A 19,630-nucleotide genomic window follows, 5' to 3' on the forward strand; every position below is an offset into this window, starting at 1 on the left:
AGAGAGAAGAAAAACAATATTCCAAAAGGCAAAAATAAAGATTTAGAACAAAGGCCATCTCCCCAGAAAAACAAAAAAGGTAAATACATTTGAGCAAGTAGAAGGGACTAGATGATAATAAAGCATTTGCATGTGACCCCAGGCATTCACTTAATGTGCCTTGGTGTCAGTTTCCTCATCTGTAAAATGGGGAAAATACAACCACCTTCTTCACAGAGTTTTTGTGATGATCAAATGAGGTAAAATGTAAAACTAGTGTTACGTAAATGCAAGTTATTATGGTTATTATTATTGAATAGGGGTAGAAGAAACAAGAGCCCTGATGTTATCGAGGGTCATAGTGGTTGATACCAGGCATAAGAGAGGGTTCGTAATGTTGTGATGCTCTTAAAGAAGAAAGAAAAGGGATAGAAAAGGAATATTCTATACGTGTGTGGGGGTGGGGAGGGGTGTGGGGAAACTTGCCATTTCCTATAATCTAGATGAATAGAAGAATATACAGAAAAAGGAGAAAGCAGTGCAAGATGAGCTTCATTTGAACCTCTTTTTCATCTGAATTAGTCAAAGGGCAGAAGCGATATACACATACGCAGTTTGGTGTAGAAATACATTCAATTTAACACAGAAATAGAGAGGGATGGGGAGAGGGGAGCAGGGAAATGGGAGAATACAAGGAAAGGTAAATTCAGAGATAGATAGATTAGTCATAAGCAAAAACAACAAAACAACCTCCAGCCTTGGAGGGTGGATCATGAAGGGGATTTAAAGGAAAAGAAAGAAAAGGTAAGGAACTGTGATTGGTTATTTGGGGAAAGAAGGTGGAAGTAAAGCAAAGTTCACTAGTATATGATCACTGCTCACTCCCCTACTCTTCATGGGAGGAGAAGGCATGAGAAGAGGCTGGAGGGAAAAATCCTAACTGTATGTGAATGGGATTAACCCACCCAAGAAATGGAAGAGGATATCGGAATGGATTGGAAATAAGAATCTCACAATATACTGTTTACAGACACTGGAATCATGCAAATTCACATGGAATGAAAATAAGGGGTTATTATCCCTCAACTTAACTTAGAAAAAAAAGGCAGGTACAGCAATCATGATCTCAGATAAGGCAAATACAAAATTAGACTTGGTTAAAAGAGGTAAACAAGAAAACTACAGGATGCTGAAAGGTATCAAAGACAATGAATTAATATTGACACCAAACATATGAAATTATAGTTTTTCTATTTCTCCCTGAAATTTATTTAGCATAAGTATAGGGTATCACGAAAACCTTAGTGCAATTTTAAGCTTTGAATAACAAGAAACTACACTAAGACTTTTGGGACACCCAATACTTAAAGAAAAAGTTAAATGAGTTTCAGAGAGAAATAGACAGGGAAACTATAATAGTGGGGAATCTCAATGTATCTCTTTCACACTTAGAGAAAACTAACAAAAAGCTAACAAGAAAGAAATTAAGGATCTGAATGGAAGTTTTAAAAAGTAAGATTTAAAAAGTAAGATATACTGGATCTGGCCATTACTTAGCATGAATAGAAGACAGTGTACATATTTCTCAGTTGTACATGGCACCTTTACAAAAATTAGCTGTGTATTAAGGCATAAAATCATCACAAACAAATGCAGAAAAATAAAAAAAAACTTCCTTTGCTAACTACAAAGCAAAAACATTATATTTGTGAAAGAAAGGATTAAAATTTATTTGAGAATAAATAAAACTTAATATTAAAGAATTGGCAGGTCAAAGAACATACTATAGAAACAATAGATAATCAAGTTAATTTACAACAATAAGGCAACATAGCAAAATTTTTGGGATGGAGCCAAAGTAGTCCATAAGGGAAAATTTATTTCAAATAGAGAAAAACAGATTGATGAATTGGGCATACAACTAAGCAAAACCTAGAAAACCAACAAACTAAAAAATCACATTAAAAAAGAAATAAAAGAGAAATTCTGAAACAATGAATTCTGAATGAACTCTCAAAATCAACAAAATTGAAAGCAAAAGAACCATTGAATTAATAAACAAAACTAAGAAATTTTTTGAAATGTCAATAAAAGAGATAAATCATTAGCTAATTTTATTTTTAAAAGGAGGAAAACCAAATTAAAAAGAACTAAGAGCAGCTATCCACAGACAGCTGGCAGCATAGTAGATAAGGTCCTGGAGCCAGAAAGAAGACTTGAGATCCAGCCTCAAATACTTAATTGCTATATGACCCTGGGCAAGTCAATTAACATCTGTTTCTCTCAGTTTCCTCAACTATAAAATGAGAGTAAAAATAGCACCTACCTGCCAAGATTGTTGTGAGGATCAAACAAAATAATATTTCTAAAAAGCACTTAGCACAGTTCCCAGCATATAGTAGTTGTTATATAAATACTTATTCCACAACACTTGAAGAGGAAATAAAGGAAAATATTAGAAAATATTTTACCCAACTATATACCAATCAAATCAACAACTTAAATTAAATGGATAAAGATTCACAAAAATATAAAATACCCAGAATATCAGAACAAAAAATAGATCATTTAAGTAACCAGTGTTGGAGGGGGAGGGGGAGATTAACCAATTCACAAATAAACTCCCAAGGAAGAAATCCCAGGACTAAATGAACTTACAAGTGAATTATTAAATATTTACAGAAAAATCAGTTCCAACATTACAGACAGTATTTGTAAAACTGAGAACAAAAGGACCAAATTACTTTCAAAATGCAAATAAGAATCCTGCTATGTAAAGCAGGCTGTCAAAGCAGAGACTGTAAATCAGTAGCCCTAGTGCAAAAAATATATGTGAGTGTGTGTGTGTGTGTGTGTGTATATATATATATATGTATATATATATATATGTATATATATATATATGAAGAGAGAGGCTTCAAAAACATACCAAAAAGATAATATACCATAACATAACCAGGTTGGATTTATATCAGAAATGCAGAGCTGGTTCAATATTGGGAAAACTATAAACATAAAAGACCATATCAAAATAAGAACAACAAAATCATATGATTATATTAAAAGAGGCAGGGAAAAATCTTTGACAAAATATGAGTTTATTAATACCCATTTCTTATCAGAACATAAAAATGTACAAGAATAAATAGACCTTTCCTTAATAGAGTGAGTAGTTTCTATTAAAAATTGAACCAGTGTTATAAATAACCAGGATAAACTAGAAGCCTTTCCAATAAGATCAGGGGTAAAGCAAAGAAGTCTATTATCACTATTATTATTTAATACAGTACTAGAAATGCTAGCTATAGTGATAAGAGAGGAAAAAGAAATTGAGGGAATAACCACAGACAAGGGGGAACATAGTCACTTTTTGTAGATGATATGATTACTTATTTAGAGAACCCTAGAGAATCAAATAAAAGTTTATTGAAAATAATAACCAGCAAAATGGAAGGATACAAAATAAATCTGCCCTTGTCATCAATATTTCCATGTATTGTCAACAAAACCCAGCAGTAAGGGATTAGGCAGAGAAATTCTATTTCAAATAACTATAGAATTTATTCTTTTTAAAATTTTGATTCTACTTACCAAAACATACAGGGATGATATGAAAATAATTAGAAACTTCTCTTTAGGGAAATAAAGGCAAACCTAAATAACTGGAGATGTATTCATTGTTCAAGTAAACTGAGACAATATAATAAAAATGACAATACTGTCCAAATTAATGTACTTATTCTTTGCTAAGCCAATCAAACTACCAAATGATTATTTGACAAAACTAGAAAATATAGTAAAATCCATACAGAAACAAAAATATTCAAGATACTCAAGGTAAATAATGAAAAAATGGGAATGAAGGAGACCTAGGTCTCAAACTATACTGCAAATCAGTAATCAAAATTATTTGGTGCTGGTCAAAAAATAGGAAGATGGACAGTGGAACAGATTAGGTACACAACATGTAGAAGCAAATGAATGTAATAACCTTGTGTTTGATGAACCCAAAGACCCCAGCTCTTGAGGTAAAGGCTCACTGTTTGACAGAAACTGCTGGGAAAACTGGAGAGCAGTCTGGCAGAAATTAGGATTAGATCAACACCTCACACCAGATGCCAAGACAATCTACAAACAGATTCATAACCTAGATATAAAAGGTCATATCATATACAAATTGAGGAACAAAGAAGATATTACCTTTACGATTTATGGAAGGACAGAGAGAACCGTAAAAGATAAAATAGACAGTTTTGATTATGCAATATAAAAAAGTTTTTGCACAAATAAAACCAATTCAATTTAATAATAGAAGGGAAACAATTAACTGGGAAATTTTTTTTGTAGTTTCTCTAAAATGAAAAAAGTCTTATTTCTAAGATAAAAATAAGGAGCTGGTTTAATAGTAAGAGTCATCCCCCAATTTATAAATGATCTAAGGATCTGAAAAGGTAGTTTGCTAAAGAAGAAATCCACAACTATCCATAACTGTATTAAAAAATGATCCAAATTACAAATAATTAGATGCAAATTAAATGCAAATAAAAGCAATTTGAGAAACTCACACCCTTCAGATTGGCAATGATGACAAAACAGGAAAATGACCAATATTAGAGGGGCTATGGGAGCAGGCACATTGATGCAGCTACGAATTGGTCTGCACATTCTGGAAAGCAATGTGGAACTATGCCCCACAAAGTCACTAAATTTTGCATACCTTTTGACCCAACAATACTACTGGTGACTTTGCACAACCCTCTCTCTCGAACTCAAATCAATTGTAAATCCTGTCATCACCTCCCTGATGTCATGGTCCTCTTTGAGAATGAAGGATAAACCACACACAACCACAACTACTATAGGTCTATATCCCAGAGGAAAAGGACCCATATGTACAAAAATATTTATAGCAACTCTTTCTGTAGTGGTAAAGAACTAGAAACTAAAGGAGTACCCATCTAGTGGAGAATGACTGAATAAATTGTTGGAATAATAATGTGATGTGAAAAATTATGAAAGGAGTGATTTCAGAGAAACCTGGGAAGACTTGTACGAACTGATGCAAAGTGAAGCAAGTAGACCCAGGAGAACAATGTATACAATAACAACAGCACTCTAGAGACGAACAAACCACTTGGAAAGACTTAGGGACTTTGATTAACGTAATGATCCGCCAATCTTCAAGACAATCAACGAGGAAGCATGTTACCCATCTCCTAAAAAAGAGGCGATGAGACAAGAGAGGAGATACACATTTTTCAATGTGTGATTTTGTTGTGCTTGGCCGTATGTTGATTACAAAGGTTTTGTTTTTCTTTCTTTTAATTTTTTTTGTGGGGGAAGGAGAGAAAATTAATTCTTGTTAATAAAAAAACCCCCAAAGTTACAACAAAAAGAGAAATTCAACAGGGATAGCCTTGCACAGGGGTACCAATAAATCAGTTCCACAAGAATAAAATGTTCTGAAAGAGATCTGGGGTGTTTAGTGGACCACAAGCTCCACAAGAGTCAGCAACATGGTGTGGCAGCCCAAACAAAAGCTCCGATAACCTTGGGCTACATTAAAAGGGCCATGGCTTTCAGGAATAGGGGGGCTATAGTGCCATTGTGCTTTGTCCTCTTCAGACCTCATTTGGAGTATTGTGCTCAATTCTGGGTGCCATGGTCGAAGAAGGACATTTGTAAGCTGGGGAGTCCCAGAGACAGGAAATCAGCATAGCCCTTGTCTTATGGGCATGGGGAAGGAATTGGGCATGTTTAGCCTGAAGAAGATTAGACTGGGGTGGGGTGGTGGGAGCACGAAGAGTTGTTGAATAGGGGAGGGAGTATACCTGGCTCCGAAAGGCAGAACCAGAAGCAAAAGGAGGGATTTGGGAAGAGAAAAAATTAGGTTGGCTGTCAAGAAAACCTTCCCAATAATCGGGACTGTCCCAAGTGGAACAGATCCCTAGGGAGTGCCGCAGTGCACAGAGTCCTGGGCCTGCAGTCAGGAAGACTCATTTTCCTGAGTTCAAATCTGGCCTCAGACACTTACTAGCTGTATGACCCTGGGAAGGTCGCTTAACTTGTTTGTCCCAGCTTCCTCATCTTTAAATGAGCTGGAGAAGGAAAAGGCAAACTATTCCAGTATCTTTGCCAAGGAAACCCCATACAGGGTCACGGATGGTTGGACATGACTGAAAAACAAGAAAAGGTGAACGGGCTTCCCCTCTTTGTAGAGGCTGGGCCACCACTTTTCAGACAAACTATAGTTGGTGTTCCTTCGGTGTACAGGTTGGACTGGGGTCTGCTGAGGTCCCTTCTGACTCTCGAGTACTGTGGTTGTGGGAGAGAGGGGGCCCCTTGGATGACAGACCCAGATTTCAGAATCATCATTTTCAGAGGTCAAATAGACCTTGGATCTAAATGCTGAATTGAGCTAGACTAAGCCAGACTGAATCCTCTTGGTATATTTAGATGGAGGAGCAAGGCCAGGAGAGGGGAGAGATCTTGCTCAGAATCACAAAGCGGGTCAATGATCCCACGGTGTCAACAGGTGAAAGGCTTTTCCAGACCTGAATTCAACCTTTTCATTTGACAAAGAAGGAAACCGAGGCCTGCAGAAGCCCAGGGCCTTGTCCAGAGTGACACAAAATGACAGGGCTAGAAGTGTGGCCGTCTGTAGACATCTACAGCAATTAGGACAGGCTGGGGCAGACAGCTCCCCAAGGTCCAGCGTTCTGAACTTGCCCCACCCCCATTCCAGGCCCCTAATGCTCGAAAGAGGAATATTTAGGCCAAAACTGAAGTCTGACTTCACACGCCAGTAACCTCTCTGAGGCAGGAGAGGCTAGAAGCAGAAATAGCTTCAAAACGGGTTCACAGAGAGCAGATCCAAAATGGGTTATTAAAGGAGCCTGGGATGCAGGGGGCCGTTGGTCCCTTCCTGCCTTCTTCCCTGTCTCCCTCCACCACCCAGCCTCATGCCTGCCTCCCTTCGGTGCCTGGCTTGGGCAGGCTGGAGCTGGGCTCCTGGGTACACGAGACCCCCTCCCACTCCTGTGCCCAAGGCCTGGGGTGGCTGAAAGCCCCTGTCTCTGTGCATGGGTGGGCCAAGGTACAGGGGGAAGAGGTTACAGGAACCTTGACAGGCAGCGTGGAGGGGTCCAGATGACTGATTTCAAGGGAGAGGACCTGGTTTCAACCTGGCTTTGCTATCAACTTCCCAATGTCTATGGGAAAAGCAGAGGGCCCCAGCTCCTGATCTGCAAGCCAGGAGATTGGACTGGATAAACCCTCTGGTCTTTTCCAGCTGTGATCTTATTGGCTGGTCCAAAAGAGCTCTCCTCCCCATGCCCACCTTCAAGACCAGTGCTCAGCTGATGCAACCCCCTCTTCCCGTAGCCCAGACCGTGGGGGCCTGAGGATGAGTGCACGCTTTCATCAGAGAGAGATGCTGGTAGCCTTCTGGCCTAAGAAGGCAGAAGCCCTCAGAAGCCTGGGACCAAATCCTGGTCCTGCCATTTCTTCCCTGGGTGACCTATTTTCCTCTCTGGGCCACTTCTGTCTGAGTAAGGGTCCGGGCTCAACTGTCTCTTGGGTCTCTTCCAATGCTAATTCCTACCACACTGAGACGTCAAGCATCTGAGGGGGCCTCAATGGCCCTTGGGGAAGCAGTATGGATACAGCACTGGACCCGGAGTCAGGAAGACCTGAGTTCAAATGTGACCCTGAGCAGGTCAGTTTGCCTCTGTTTTCCTCAGTTTCCTCATCTGTAAAATGGGGATAAAAACAGCCCCTACCCCCCCAGATTGTGAGGATCAAATGAGATAGTTGTAATATATAATATATAATATATATAGTATATATAATGTATAAATAAATATAATGTTACAAATAAATATTATTCAGAGAAAGGATGATATTACTGCTCCTGTGGCCAGGGCTTGGCACAGCTAGTCTTAGTGAGGGGAAGTTCAGAAGAGGCGGATTTCACCTGGCATTTCTCCTAGCAATCACCAGGAGACCCCGAGAGCCAGGGCTTGTTCCAAAAGAGGCTGTGACCTCTTGTTGGGGGACATATCAGAGCAGCCTTTTGGGTCTGAGAACTAAATAAAGTCCCTGGACTTTTCAGAGCTGCCCCTTGAACCTCTGAAATTCCAAGGTAAATATAACAATGCCATGTCATTGAGGGTCAGCTGCGGTCCCTTTGGCCTGGGACAACAAGAGACCAAATGTCCCTGGGTCTTGGGAAACAAAATAACCTAAGGGGAACAACCAAGCCACAAAGAAGGGTGTTAGTGAGATAGAGAAGGAGCTTGTTGCATGGAGGAGACTTCTTCATGAGAAAGCTCCCTTGTGGGGTTCTGGCCCGCCATGGTGCATGGGAGCTGTCCAGGGCTGTAGTGCTGAGCCTGTTCCTCAGTGGGACCTTGGATCAATTCCTTCCTCCAAATGGGCTCACAAAGGGTCAGACTGAAAAAGCCACTGATCTGGAGAGATTCTTTGCTTCCTGCCATGTAGAATTGAAGGACTAGACTAGATAGATGGCCATGAGAGCAATTTTAGAACTCCCTTAGGTGGACTAAGTGAATGGCCTCTGGATGGAGCTACTTAAATCAGGAAACAAAATTGACTGGGTGAGAAGTTCTTCAAACAAGCCTGATCCCCTAAGACATCTCTCCAAAATTGTAGCTCCCAGGATTGCCATGGGTGGCCTGGTCAGTCAAGGTTTGCCATTTCCTTCTCCAGTTCACTTTATAGATTAAGGAAACTGAGGCAAACAGGGTTAACTGACTTGCCCAAAATCACAATAGGTCTTCCTGACTTCATGCCTGGCACTCTATCCACTAAGCCACCTAGCTGCCCATGAGTCTGTTAAGGGCCCACGAGTTCAGTCTTAGCAGAAGGACTAAGCTGGAGAAGAAGCCTAGAAGGCACATTGATCATCTGGAGGGCAGTAAAGACGGTGAGAGGGAGGCCTAACTCTCTATGGTCATTGAAGGAACTTGAAAGGTACATCTTGGAGGAAGCAAGAGCTTGTGTGGGTTTGGGGAAGGCCAACTAAAGCCTTCAAGGACTTTCAGAGGTGCAAAATGGAAGGAGAATTAGAGGGCCAGCTTTTACCTCTCACACAGTAGGTGCTTTATAAATGCTTGTTGGCTGACTGACTGAGAACCTGGCCGGGGTGAGGGGAGGGGGGAACTAAGAGATCACAAGTTAACAGAGAAGGAGAGGAATAAAAAAAAAGTCACAGGGACATTATGGGGGAGGAATCACCGACCCCAAAGGAAGAGATCGTAGGTGGAAACCAGAGATCATGGAAAGGAACAACTGAGACAGGGAAAAGACAGTAGGTAGAGACCAGAGTGAAGAAATGGAAAACAATGAAGTGATTGGAGGGTGGAACCATGAACCATGGAGGGAGTGGGACACTTTCAAAGGGTAAGAGGGTATGGCAGATTTTTCTGGAATCTGGGAGATATCAGGAGGACAGACCAGTGATCATAGAGGAAGAGACCACCAGTGGAAACCCCTGAGAGATCCCAGAGAGATCAGAAAAGGGAATCTGAGATAACAAAGAGAAGGGAGTGGGGTGGGGCTGGGGAGGATGGAAGGAAGGAAGGAAGGAAAGATGGATGGATCGATGGGTAATGAAGAAAGGACCCCTCTCACCCGGAGAAGTGGGAGGGAGGGAAGAACCAGAGATGCCAGAGAGATAAGGGCAGGGATCACCACTACAAGTCAGAGATCAAAGGTCAGCTAAGGGAAAGAACCAAAGGTTCTGGAGGAATGGGGGGAGGACTCCACTCTCCTGAGGAGATCTGGGGAAGAGATTGGGGAAGGCTCCCATCCCAGGGCTGCTGCTGCTGCTTTCTTGGTTACCTGCACCCATTCCTTACATGATACATCCCTGTCCTTCCCCCTGCCCCGCCTCCAGAAGCTGAGGGCAGAGAGGGGTTTTATCTGTGTATTCTTAGTGCCCGAGCCCTATGCAGGCATTTAAGAGATGTTTATTACTTAGAGAGCTCCTGGGGAGAAAGGTGAGAGAAGGAATCAGGGCTTACAAAAGATCGGAAGGTGATGGCAGAGATTGGAGAGTGAAATCAGATATAGCGAAGGGTCAGAGAGAGGATCCGAGATTGTAGGGAGAAATCAGAGCTCACAGAAGACTGATGACAGGAATCAAAATCATGGAAAGATCATGGTTGGGAGAAGTCGGGTGATGGCATGGGGGCGTGGGGGGAAGTGCAGAGAATCAGATAGGGAGACAGAAGGCAAAAATGATTCGCCACAAGTGCTCAAGAGGAGGAGTCAGCAATCATGGAGAGATTCCAAGTGGTATGGAGTGGCTGGAAATCAGGAGGACCTGGGTTCAAATCCTACAGGGGACACCAGTTACTGTCTGGCGTGGCCTTTTTTCCCTCTCCTGTCACCAGTACAACCAGACAGACGGCCTGGGAAGTTCCTTCCTGCTCTCTCTCAAGCCCTAAACCTAAGATCTCGGAGGGAGGGACAGGATGGTGGAGATACAGAGGGAAGGAATCAGAGATGATGGAGCAATTAGGGTGAGAAATCAGAGACCTTTGCCCAGAGATCAAGAAAAGGTCAAAGGGAGCAAAGAGAAATCATGGAGAGATTGGGGGAGACCTTGGAAATCATTCAATCTACTGGGGGTAGAATGAGACCTGCTCATTTGTGAAATGAGTGTTTTAATCTGGATTCTCCCTAAAGGTCTACTCCTGCTCAAAACCCACGATTTTCTAGAAGCTGAAGGAACTGTGGTGGGAGAAACGGAGTGGCTGTGTGGGGAACAGGAGGCAGAAAAGGAGCCTTGGGTCTTGGCGACCCACAGACATGGCCTCGGTAAAAGTAGAGAGACTGAAGGGAGGAATGAGAGATTCAAGTCAATTCAGTGCCCCCCTGGGCACCAAGGACCTGAAGACCCTTGGGGAGATCTTGGCAAGAGAGGCAAGAGTGGGGAGGAGGGGGAGGGATGGGCAGAGAGAAGTCGGGACAGAGCCGGGAATGAAGAGTGTGGCCGGAGCTTCAGGGAAACCTGAGACAGGCGAACCTTGTCCTGGGGAAGCCCAAGGGATGAAGGGAGCGGTGAGGGTAGGGACCCTGGGACCTGCAGGAAAGACCAGAGCTTTGAGTTGCCTCAGGCCCCTAGCCCAGAAGCCCTTCTCTCCCCTTTCCCAGCTCTTACCTCACTTTGGTAGCCAGCTCAAAAAGGTCCGAGATTTGGGACGTCACAATTCCTTCCATGGTGGAGGGGGTCCCCGCTGGCCAACAGAGGGAGGGCAGTGGCACGGCCAGCACTCAGCACGTCTGCTGTTCCCCAGGAGGGCCAAGTGCAGGATTCCTCCCTCTTCCCTGGCTGCCCACTACTGCTTGAACTCAGGCTGGGCGGGGTAGGGCTCAGCCGGTTCCTCTGGCTGCTACCCACGCCGTGCCCCGCCCCTGAGCACCTCCAGGGAGGGGCTGGGTATCTCTGAACTGTGCAGAGATGGGGGTGGAGGGGGAGAGACCAGATGGGCACAGGCATCCAACCCCCAAGCCCGTGCCCCTCCTAGGACCCCAGGCCTCCCCTCTCCTCAGAGGCCTCGGAAAGACAGCCCTTCCAACCAACACTCTCCTCAGGGCCCCGGGGCTCTAGCTCTCTCCTCTCCTCGAGTGCTCAGGCATCTGCCCCTCCCGGCCCTAGACCCTACTCCAGTTAGCCTACCCTTTCCAGAGCCATCCCACCTTTGGAGGGATGCACCTTAACCTGGACCTAGAGTCAAGAAGACCCGAGTTCAAATGTGACCTCAGATACTTTGTGACCTTGGACACAGAGTCTGCCTCAGTTTCCCCATCTATCGAGTAGATATGATAATAGGATCTACCTCCCAGTGCTGTTGGGATCAGAGGAGATAATATTTGTAAGTACTCTGCGTAAATGCTGCTATTATGGAGGAATCCCTGAGACCTCTGACAGACATTCTGGGGAGAGGGGCTTCTGGGATCCTGAGGAATCAACGGGGGCACTTGGGGTAATGGAGGAAGGACCCAGGTGTCAGGACGCCAGGCACCAAACGCTTCCCTCCCTGCCCCGGGGCCTGGGCCCTGTGCCCTGCACCCTCTCAGTTAGTCAGCTGGCCCTCCCGCTGTGTTTCCCTGTTCTCTGACTCCATCAACCTCCCCTCAAGTCTCCTCCCCATCCTCCCCCAGTCTGGAATCTCCTAAACATGAGGGCAGGAGGGGAAACTGAGGCACAGGGAACGAATGGGTCTGTGCCGCCAAAGGAAGCCACGGACCTCACTGTATCTAAATCCCCAGTTCCCCAAGGGAGCCCCAAGACTTCTCTCTATGAGAGTGGAAGAAGCCGGATCTCCAAAGGAAATGGGAAGGGCGGCGGTTGGAGCTGGGAGCTGGAAGGCTGGGCTGCCAGGGTGGAGAAAGAGGAGGGGACAGAGTGGGGGAGCCAGGCTGAGGAAATAAAGAGAATCTGGGCTTGCCAGAGGAGCCGCATTAGGGTGGGGACAGGCCCTCTAACCCCATGCATCTCAGTGTCCTAGTGAATACATTACCTCCTCCCTCTGTGCCACCCTGAGGGCCAGCTTGAGGCAAGGTTGTGCAAAGACCTAGGAAGTACAGTCAGACCTCCAAGTGTCTGGGGGAAGGGAGCCCGGACACCCAGGCATCTGGTTTCTCAGTGCCCCCTCCCCTAGTCTTGGATCCCTAAGGGGACAAATGTATGGAGTCATCTCCCCCCACTCAGTGCTTAGACTTTCAGATGAGGTCACAGGTTCAGGCTTGCCTCCGTCCTGCCGAATCCTTGGGCCTCTGGCCCTCCCCATGAGCCATTAATTGTCCATCCCAGGATGCAGGAGGTGGGCTGGGGCCAGGGATCGGCAGGCTCCTGGGTCGCTGCTGGGGCTAGCTAGCCAGGGCTGGCAGCCAGGATCTCCAGGATTTGGGGGAGGTGGGACAGGGTCCAGATGTCCTAGTGAGTGCCCAGGTTGGGGAGGCCTGAAGGTAGGCCTCCTCCACCCTGGCAGGCGGTCCTAATCAGGGAGTGCATCAAGGGGTGTGGGCCCTTGCAGAAACCTTGCTCCCAGCTCCCCACCCCGATTACTCCATCCTCTAGGTGGATCCTGCCTCAGGCCCGATACTGGGCCTGCCCCAAGCCACACCCCAGATGCTGCTCTGCCTGCTGGATGCCTGGATAGTGGGCTCTCTAGGGTGGGGTGGGGAGTGGTGCTGAGGAGGGGCTAGCACACAGGTTCTCAAGGGGAAGGAAAGCCTACATTTGTCACTTCCCCTGTCCCTGTCCCCACACCCTCACAACTATTCCAAGACCTCATCCTCCCATCCTGTCCTAGCCTCCATTCCCAGCCTTCTCCTGTCACTGGGGTCTTTCAACCTCCTCCTGGATAGGAGTCATCCCTAGCCCAGTGTCTGGGCCCCTTCCTCCTGGGTCCTTAGTTTTTTTCTCTAGAAAGGGAGGTGCTTGGCCTAGGTTATTTCTAAGCCCCCCTCTTTGGGGAGATGCCGTGCTTGACTCTAGGTCATCTTGACACCCATGATCTACCAAATGATCCAGCCATTCATTCATTAATCCATTGAAGCTCATTGAAGGTTTTACTAAAGCACCCACTATGTGCCCATATTCACTTCCATCTTTAGATCACCCCATTCCTGATATAGAATAGGTTCCTGAGAGACGTTTGTTGATCAACCTCATCTCATAGCCTGGGCAAGTAGAAGGACTGCAAGATTCAGAGTCCAAAGACCTTGCTTGGGGTCCCTGTCTGCTACCCGTAAATTGCAGACTCTGTCAACTACAGAATCTTCCAATCTCTCCATATTTTGTGCCTCCAGATAGTCTCTCAGACCTCCCCTCCTCCCTGTCTTTCTAAACCTACAGATCTGCTGTCTTCACCTGAGTAGGGACCTGGAGACCTCGGGACTTTTCAGACTGCCCCTCCCCCACAGCCTTTCTCCTGCTAGAGGAAGTTGGGGGCTTGAGTTTGGCTCCCAGCCCTCCCCTCTGCCCCCTGGGCGACCTTGGGCAGAGTGGCTCAGCCCCTCCAAATGAACGGGTTGGATGGGAGGACTCCTGGAGGCTCCAAATCTGATAATAGCTGCCGTTCATACAGCGTGGTACAGACGTGATCTCATCCGAGACTCACAACCCTCCTGGGAGATGGGTGCTGTTATTATCATCCTGGTTTTACAGACGAGGAAACAGAGGCCCCAAGGCTTGCCTAAAGTCACATGGTTAGAGAAGGTCAGCAGGTCCGTGGACCTGCCTTCTGTCTAGCCCTCTCCTCTGCCTGACTTTCCACATCACCCCAGAAGCAAAGTCCTGAGTCCTTTAAAATATCCTGTTTTATGAGTGGGGGACTCAGAGAGGGGCTGGCCCTGAACCCCAGGTCACAGAGCCAGGTAGAGAGCAGAGCCTACCCTGTCATGACAACTGTTAAACCTGAAAATTTGGTTGAAGTAAACAACAGAGCTAGGTGATAAAAAAAATTCATATTATTTATTTATCCATTCATTCCCTTTAAACATAGCAGACAGAGTAATGAACCGATTTTATATTTTTTAGAACAATCACAATTCAGCATGTTACTCAATTTGATGATCCCCATGTACGTTAAACCGCAAGACAAGGATTTCCCTTAATGGAATAGGGTTGTAAAGAATGTTGACAAAGGTCAGTTAAAAATACAGCCCAGCATCTCTGTGTCTCATTGACATTCCATAACATAGTATATACCCGTAGAATATTAAGTGAGGTAGTCTGTCTTGGAGTTAGAGTCTCACCCTTTAACAGTTAACAGGGGTAAGAATATCCTTAGGTCAGTCTGATCTGGCCTTGTAGACAGAGGTAAGGGTATTTCCTGAGCAAACTTTAGAGAAGAAGCCCAGGTTATGGATCTTCATCCAGTTACTCATTAATTCAGGCTCCGGGTCTGGTTGAAATTAAAAATGATATAAGATGGTATAAAATGTTCCACACAACCCAACCAGCTGGAATGCCACTCCTGTTGTGGGCCAAGCCCTCTGGCAGGGCCCCAGGAGGCAACGGCCGGTTGGGCCTTATTTGGGGTGGAGGGGCAGTTTACAAGGAAGAAGGATTCAATTGAGGGGGCAGCTTTTGCCCCCTCCCTTTGTCTCTGGGGGTGCAGATATTAGAGCCAAGCCCCTCCCCCCAACACTCCTTTCTGGTCCCATTCCCATTTCTGCAGCAATGAGAAGCTTGAGGAGCACTTTCATGGCCAGCCCAGGCAGGGACAGAGGAGAAGACTGAAGCTCCCAGAGGCACCCTGGTGTGGCCCTGGCCAACCGCAAGGGAAAGCAGCTGCGGAGGCCCTCTGCTGGTTCCCAGGAGCTCTGGGCGCCATGCCTCCAGGTGAGGGCTGCTCCCTTGGCCAGTCTGTGGCCCCCAGGCCCTTGCTTTGAGCTTCCTGCTCTCTCTCCTGCCTTGGTTCTCTCTCCTTTGCTTCTTGGGTTCTCTCTTTAGGTCTCAGGCCCCAGGAGCACTTATTAAGGGCCAACTATGAGCTAAGTGCTTTTAGAAAGATTATCTTATCTGGCCCCCTCGATGATCCTGCCAGCTAGACACTGCTATTACGCCTCTTTTACAGATGGGTAAACTGAGGCAGACATTGGCAAAGTGACTTGCCCAGGGTCACACCGCTAGTAAGTGTATGAGTCTGGATTTGAACTCAGGTCTTCCTGACTCTGGGCTGGCCACTGCGCCACCCCTTGCTCAGTTACTTGGGATTAGATCCCAGATTGTGGTAATACCCTTTTTGGGGACCCCAGGCAAGTACCTTCCTTCTTTGGGGCTTCTGTTTCCTCCTTTGAAAATTTTGGAAGGTTTAGTTTCTAGGGGCCCACTGCTCCATCCCCTGGTGCCTTGGCACCAGCCAGACTTGGGCATTTACTAGCTGGGCAGCCATGGGCAAGACAGTCAGCCTCCCTTACCTGGGGAAAGAAGGGGGGCTGGGAAGGGCAACTTCCAGGGCCTTCCACATTATCCCCACCTGAAAAGGCTCCACCCTCCATGGCTCTTTCTCACTGTCTCCATCTCCTTCTCCTATACTAGAGACTTTGGGCTTTGCTTGGAACAATCTGAAGACCTGGAGAGAGGTTGGGGCGTCGTGGACAGTGCTGGACAGGCAGGAGGGCCTGAGATCAGATTCTCCTTTAGCTGAGTCACTCAATCTCACTCTGACTCAATTTCCTCATTTGTAAAATGAGAAAGGCTTAAAGCCCTCTCTATAAATGCCCTATTATCACTAATTATCATTAATCTTTTCCTACTTGTCTCCTCCCCTTTGTCTCTCCTACCTCTCTCTTCCTTGTTCCTTCCCCCCTCTCTCTCCCTCCTCCATCTCTCTGTCTCTCCCTCCTCAGTCTGTCTCTGTCTGTCTCTGTCTGTGTCTCTGCATCTCTCTTTCTCTCTCTCTGTCCTTCTCTTGTGGAACATTTTATACCCTTTTATATCATTTTTGTGATTTCAATCAAGGGCCAGGGCCTGAATTAATGGTCAGCTGGACCTGGGCTTCTTTGTTGTCTCAAGTTTGCTCAGACAATATCTTTTCTCTGTCAACAAGACCAGATCCGGCTGACTTAAGAACATTAGGGGATGAGACCTGACCCTTGTCAACACTCTTTTCTTATTGTATTTACAAATCTGTTCCATTGAGGAAAATTCTCCTCTTGTGTCATGGTTAGACATACATGGGGAACATAAAAGTGAGGTAACACAGACTTGTTGAGTCCACTAAAAATAATGTATATAAGTTTTCTCATTTCTTTGTTCAGACAGCCAGAGCTTATGCTCTGACTCCTTGTACGTCCTTGTAAGCTAGCTTAGCTATGCTTTAAGGGAAAATAATAAACAACATGGATTTTTCTATCACCTAGCTTGTTTGCCTTCTTCAACCAAACTTTCAGGTTTAACACTCTCTGTCTCTGTCTCTCTCTCTCCCTCCTTCCCTCCCCCCTCTCTCTCCCTCCTCGGTCTCTCTCCCTCTTCTCTCTCTCCCTCTCCCTCCCCCTCTCCCTCCCTCCTCAGTCTGTCTCTGTCTGTGTCTCTCTCTCTGTTTCTCTGTCTGTGTGTGTCTCTCTCTCTCTGCCTTTCTCTCTCTCCCTCCTTCTCTCTCTCTCTGTCCCCCTCCCTCCTCAATCTGTCTCTGTGTGTGTGTGTCTCTCTCTCTCCCTTTCTCTCCCTCCCTCCTTCTCTCTCTCTGTCCCCCTCCCTCCCCCTCTCCCTCCTTCCCTCTCTTTCTCTCTTTCTCTTTCTGTCTCTCTCTCCTCTCCCTGTCTCTGTCTCTCCTCGTCTCTCTCCGCCTTTCTTTGGCTTGGCTTCTGTCAGTCTGGGTTCTTAGTTTCCATCAGTCTTTGCTCTCGCCAGTATCCGTCTCTGTCGCCCCCCTCCTCTCAAAGTCTTCTCTGGTCTCTTTCCCTTTCTGCCTCTCCCTTCATCTCTTAGGGTCTGTCTCTGGGGCCTCTCGCCCTCCGTTCTTTCTCTCCCTTTCTCCCACTCACGGGCTCCCACAGAAGCCCCCCCCTTCCCCCGCCTCTCCCCCTCCCCACAGGGCTGACGGTGTAGTGGCAGAGGGGGTGGGGGCCTGAGGGAGGAGGGCTCTCGGCTGCAGTGACAAGAGTCTGCCCGGTGACTGGTGACGTCATAGAGCCTTAGCTGGGCCTGATTGGTCCCAGCTTCTGCGGAGAACAGAAGGCAAGCAGCCCGGGGCAAGGTTGCGGATTTGGCCGGCGCCAGTCTCTTCCCTCCAAAGGGCCCCGGGCTGGGAGAAGCTGTTCAAAGGAGACTGGCGGGGTGGGAGGCGGGAGGGCAGGGGGCCAAGGAAGTGGCTTAGCTCATCTGGGTCGGGGATCTTTTTTTCAGGTGTGAAAAATGAGTCCCTTCGGGAGAAGGGACTTTCCCAAGGTCACTTCTGTGTTTTGGCTTTCGTTCTCGAAGAGGACCATGACATCAGGGAAATGATGACGTGGTTTGCAGTTGACTTCGATTTGAGTGAGGGCGGGCTGTGCAAGGTCACCAGCCTCACTTTCTCCTCCAGAGCCATCTGGGTCCAGTGGCCTGATATTCACCAGGATGACTGGAGATGGCCCAGGATGCATTGGGACACCCTGGACCTTTCCGGCTAAGGTCTTTTCAGGTTCTTACTTCGAGTCAGGTAACAACACTCAGTGAAGAGGCCTCTTTAAGAAGTTAATCCAGGGATGGCCCCTTTCATCAAAATTCAAAAAAGAAAAAAAAATCAAACTGGGAGGGGAAGACCCTCAGGGCTCCTGGCCAAAAGAGAAACAGTTACTATTTGGTATTTACATTCACTCTGTGCTAGGAGGGCAGGGACCTATAAGTCCTACCTATGAGCTCCAGAGGGAGTTGGGTTTAAGGCTTGGTTTTTGAGAAAGAAATCTAGCCGGCAAACCCAACGTTAGGGAGGCGCCTTCGGCCATCCCAATGGAGCTTGGAGGCCGAGGCAGAGGCTACTCACGGGCTGTGTTTGTCCTTCTTTCCCTCCCTCATTCAGATCAAATTCAAGAGCAAGCCGTGTGATCAAGGTCACCCAGTGATTCTGGAATGATAGACCATGGTCCTGCCAGAAGGCTTTGTGTTCCCTCAGCTTACTTCTCTCTCCTCAAAATAGGAGTATTGGACTCAGCAGTCTCCAGAGGATTCCTAAAGGTCTTCCCAGTCCTAGTTCCTAGAAACTTCTGCCATTCTCCTATTTGTTTAGGGACCCTGGCATTAGCGGGTCTCAAGAGCCAGGGGAAGGCAGCCACTGCCTCTTGCTTCTGCCCTGGATGTCCTTGAGGTCTGCCTAACTTAGCATCTCCTGGCTGTCACCTTTGTAGACATCACCTTCAGAGCCTCTCCCTGGCTCAGTGGTCCCCATGTGATCTGTGCCTCAGGTCCTCAGGAGGCATCTCTGCTGACATCCATCACACCAATTCCTACTCCCCTTCTGCCCTCCAGCTTTCCCCTTTCCTCTGGGATGTAGGTGTCTAAAACTCTGAATCACAGGCTCTCAAAAGTTGGTGGGGTCCCCTACATCCCCTAATGGGAGCTGGGACTTCTGCTTGAGAGGTGTGAATGTGGGGCAAAGCTGGCTGCTTCAAAGGCCTCCAAGACCCCAGGAACCTCCTTTGAGCCTGCAGGGTTCAGTCTCCTGACTGTGGTGTCCAAATGAGAAGCTCCCAAGACCATGTCCAGCCTTTATCTGCCCTCCCCAGGAGCATCTCCAGCCACTTTAGGGCAGCTCTCAGAGTGAGATCCTTCCTCACATCCAGCCTAAATCTGCCTAACTTTCTGCTTCTCCCCTTAGCTCCTGGGTCTGTCTATAAGGACCAGGAAGATCAATCTGATCCCTCTGAATGAGAGGGCCCATGGAGTGATGTTTCTCCTTTAGGAGGCAGTCTTATGGACTGGGGTCCTCTCAGATTTAAGGGTCCAGGGCTGGGATTCCAGCTCAGCAAGTCAAGTCAAGAAGCATTCATTAAATTCCTACTAAGTGCTAGGCACTAGGCTAAGCCCCATGAGAAGCTCCCAATCTAAATGGGAGTCTAACAGCCAATGGCTATGAACAAACACTGTATAGACAGACTAGATTGCAGATAATGAGAGGGAAGGCACTAGAAT

General features: G+C 46.7%; 1 protein-coding gene across 1 annotated transcript in view; it reads right to left on the bottom strand.

Annotated features, from left to right (window-relative positions):
• Positions 1 to 18,887, bottom strand: part of SULT2B1 (sulfotransferase family 2B member 1) — a 31,960-nt gene extending 13,073 nt beyond the window's left edge. The window contains exons 1-4 of the mRNA XM_036743617.1: positions 18,839 to 18,887; positions 17,509 to 17,685; positions 11,350 to 11,457; positions 11,168 to 11,243 (exon numbers count right to left, since the gene is read on the bottom strand). Of these exons, the coding sequence (XP_036599512.1) occupies positions 11,168 to 11,243; positions 11,350 to 11,457; positions 17,509 to 17,685; positions 18,839 to 18,887 (410 nt within the window). The remainder of the gene's footprint in view (positions 1 to 11,167; positions 11,244 to 11,349; positions 11,458 to 17,508; positions 17,686 to 18,838) is intronic.
• Positions 18,888 to 19,630: the final 743 nt, after the last annotated feature.

The sequence above is a fragment of the Trichosurus vulpecula genome, chromosome 2 (genome assembly GCF_011100635.1).
Source record: "Trichosurus vulpecula isolate mTriVul1 chromosome 2, mTriVul1.pri, whole genome shotgun sequence".
Lineage (NCBI taxonomy): Eukaryota > Metazoa > Chordata > Mammalia > Diprotodontia > Phalangeridae > Trichosurus > Trichosurus vulpecula.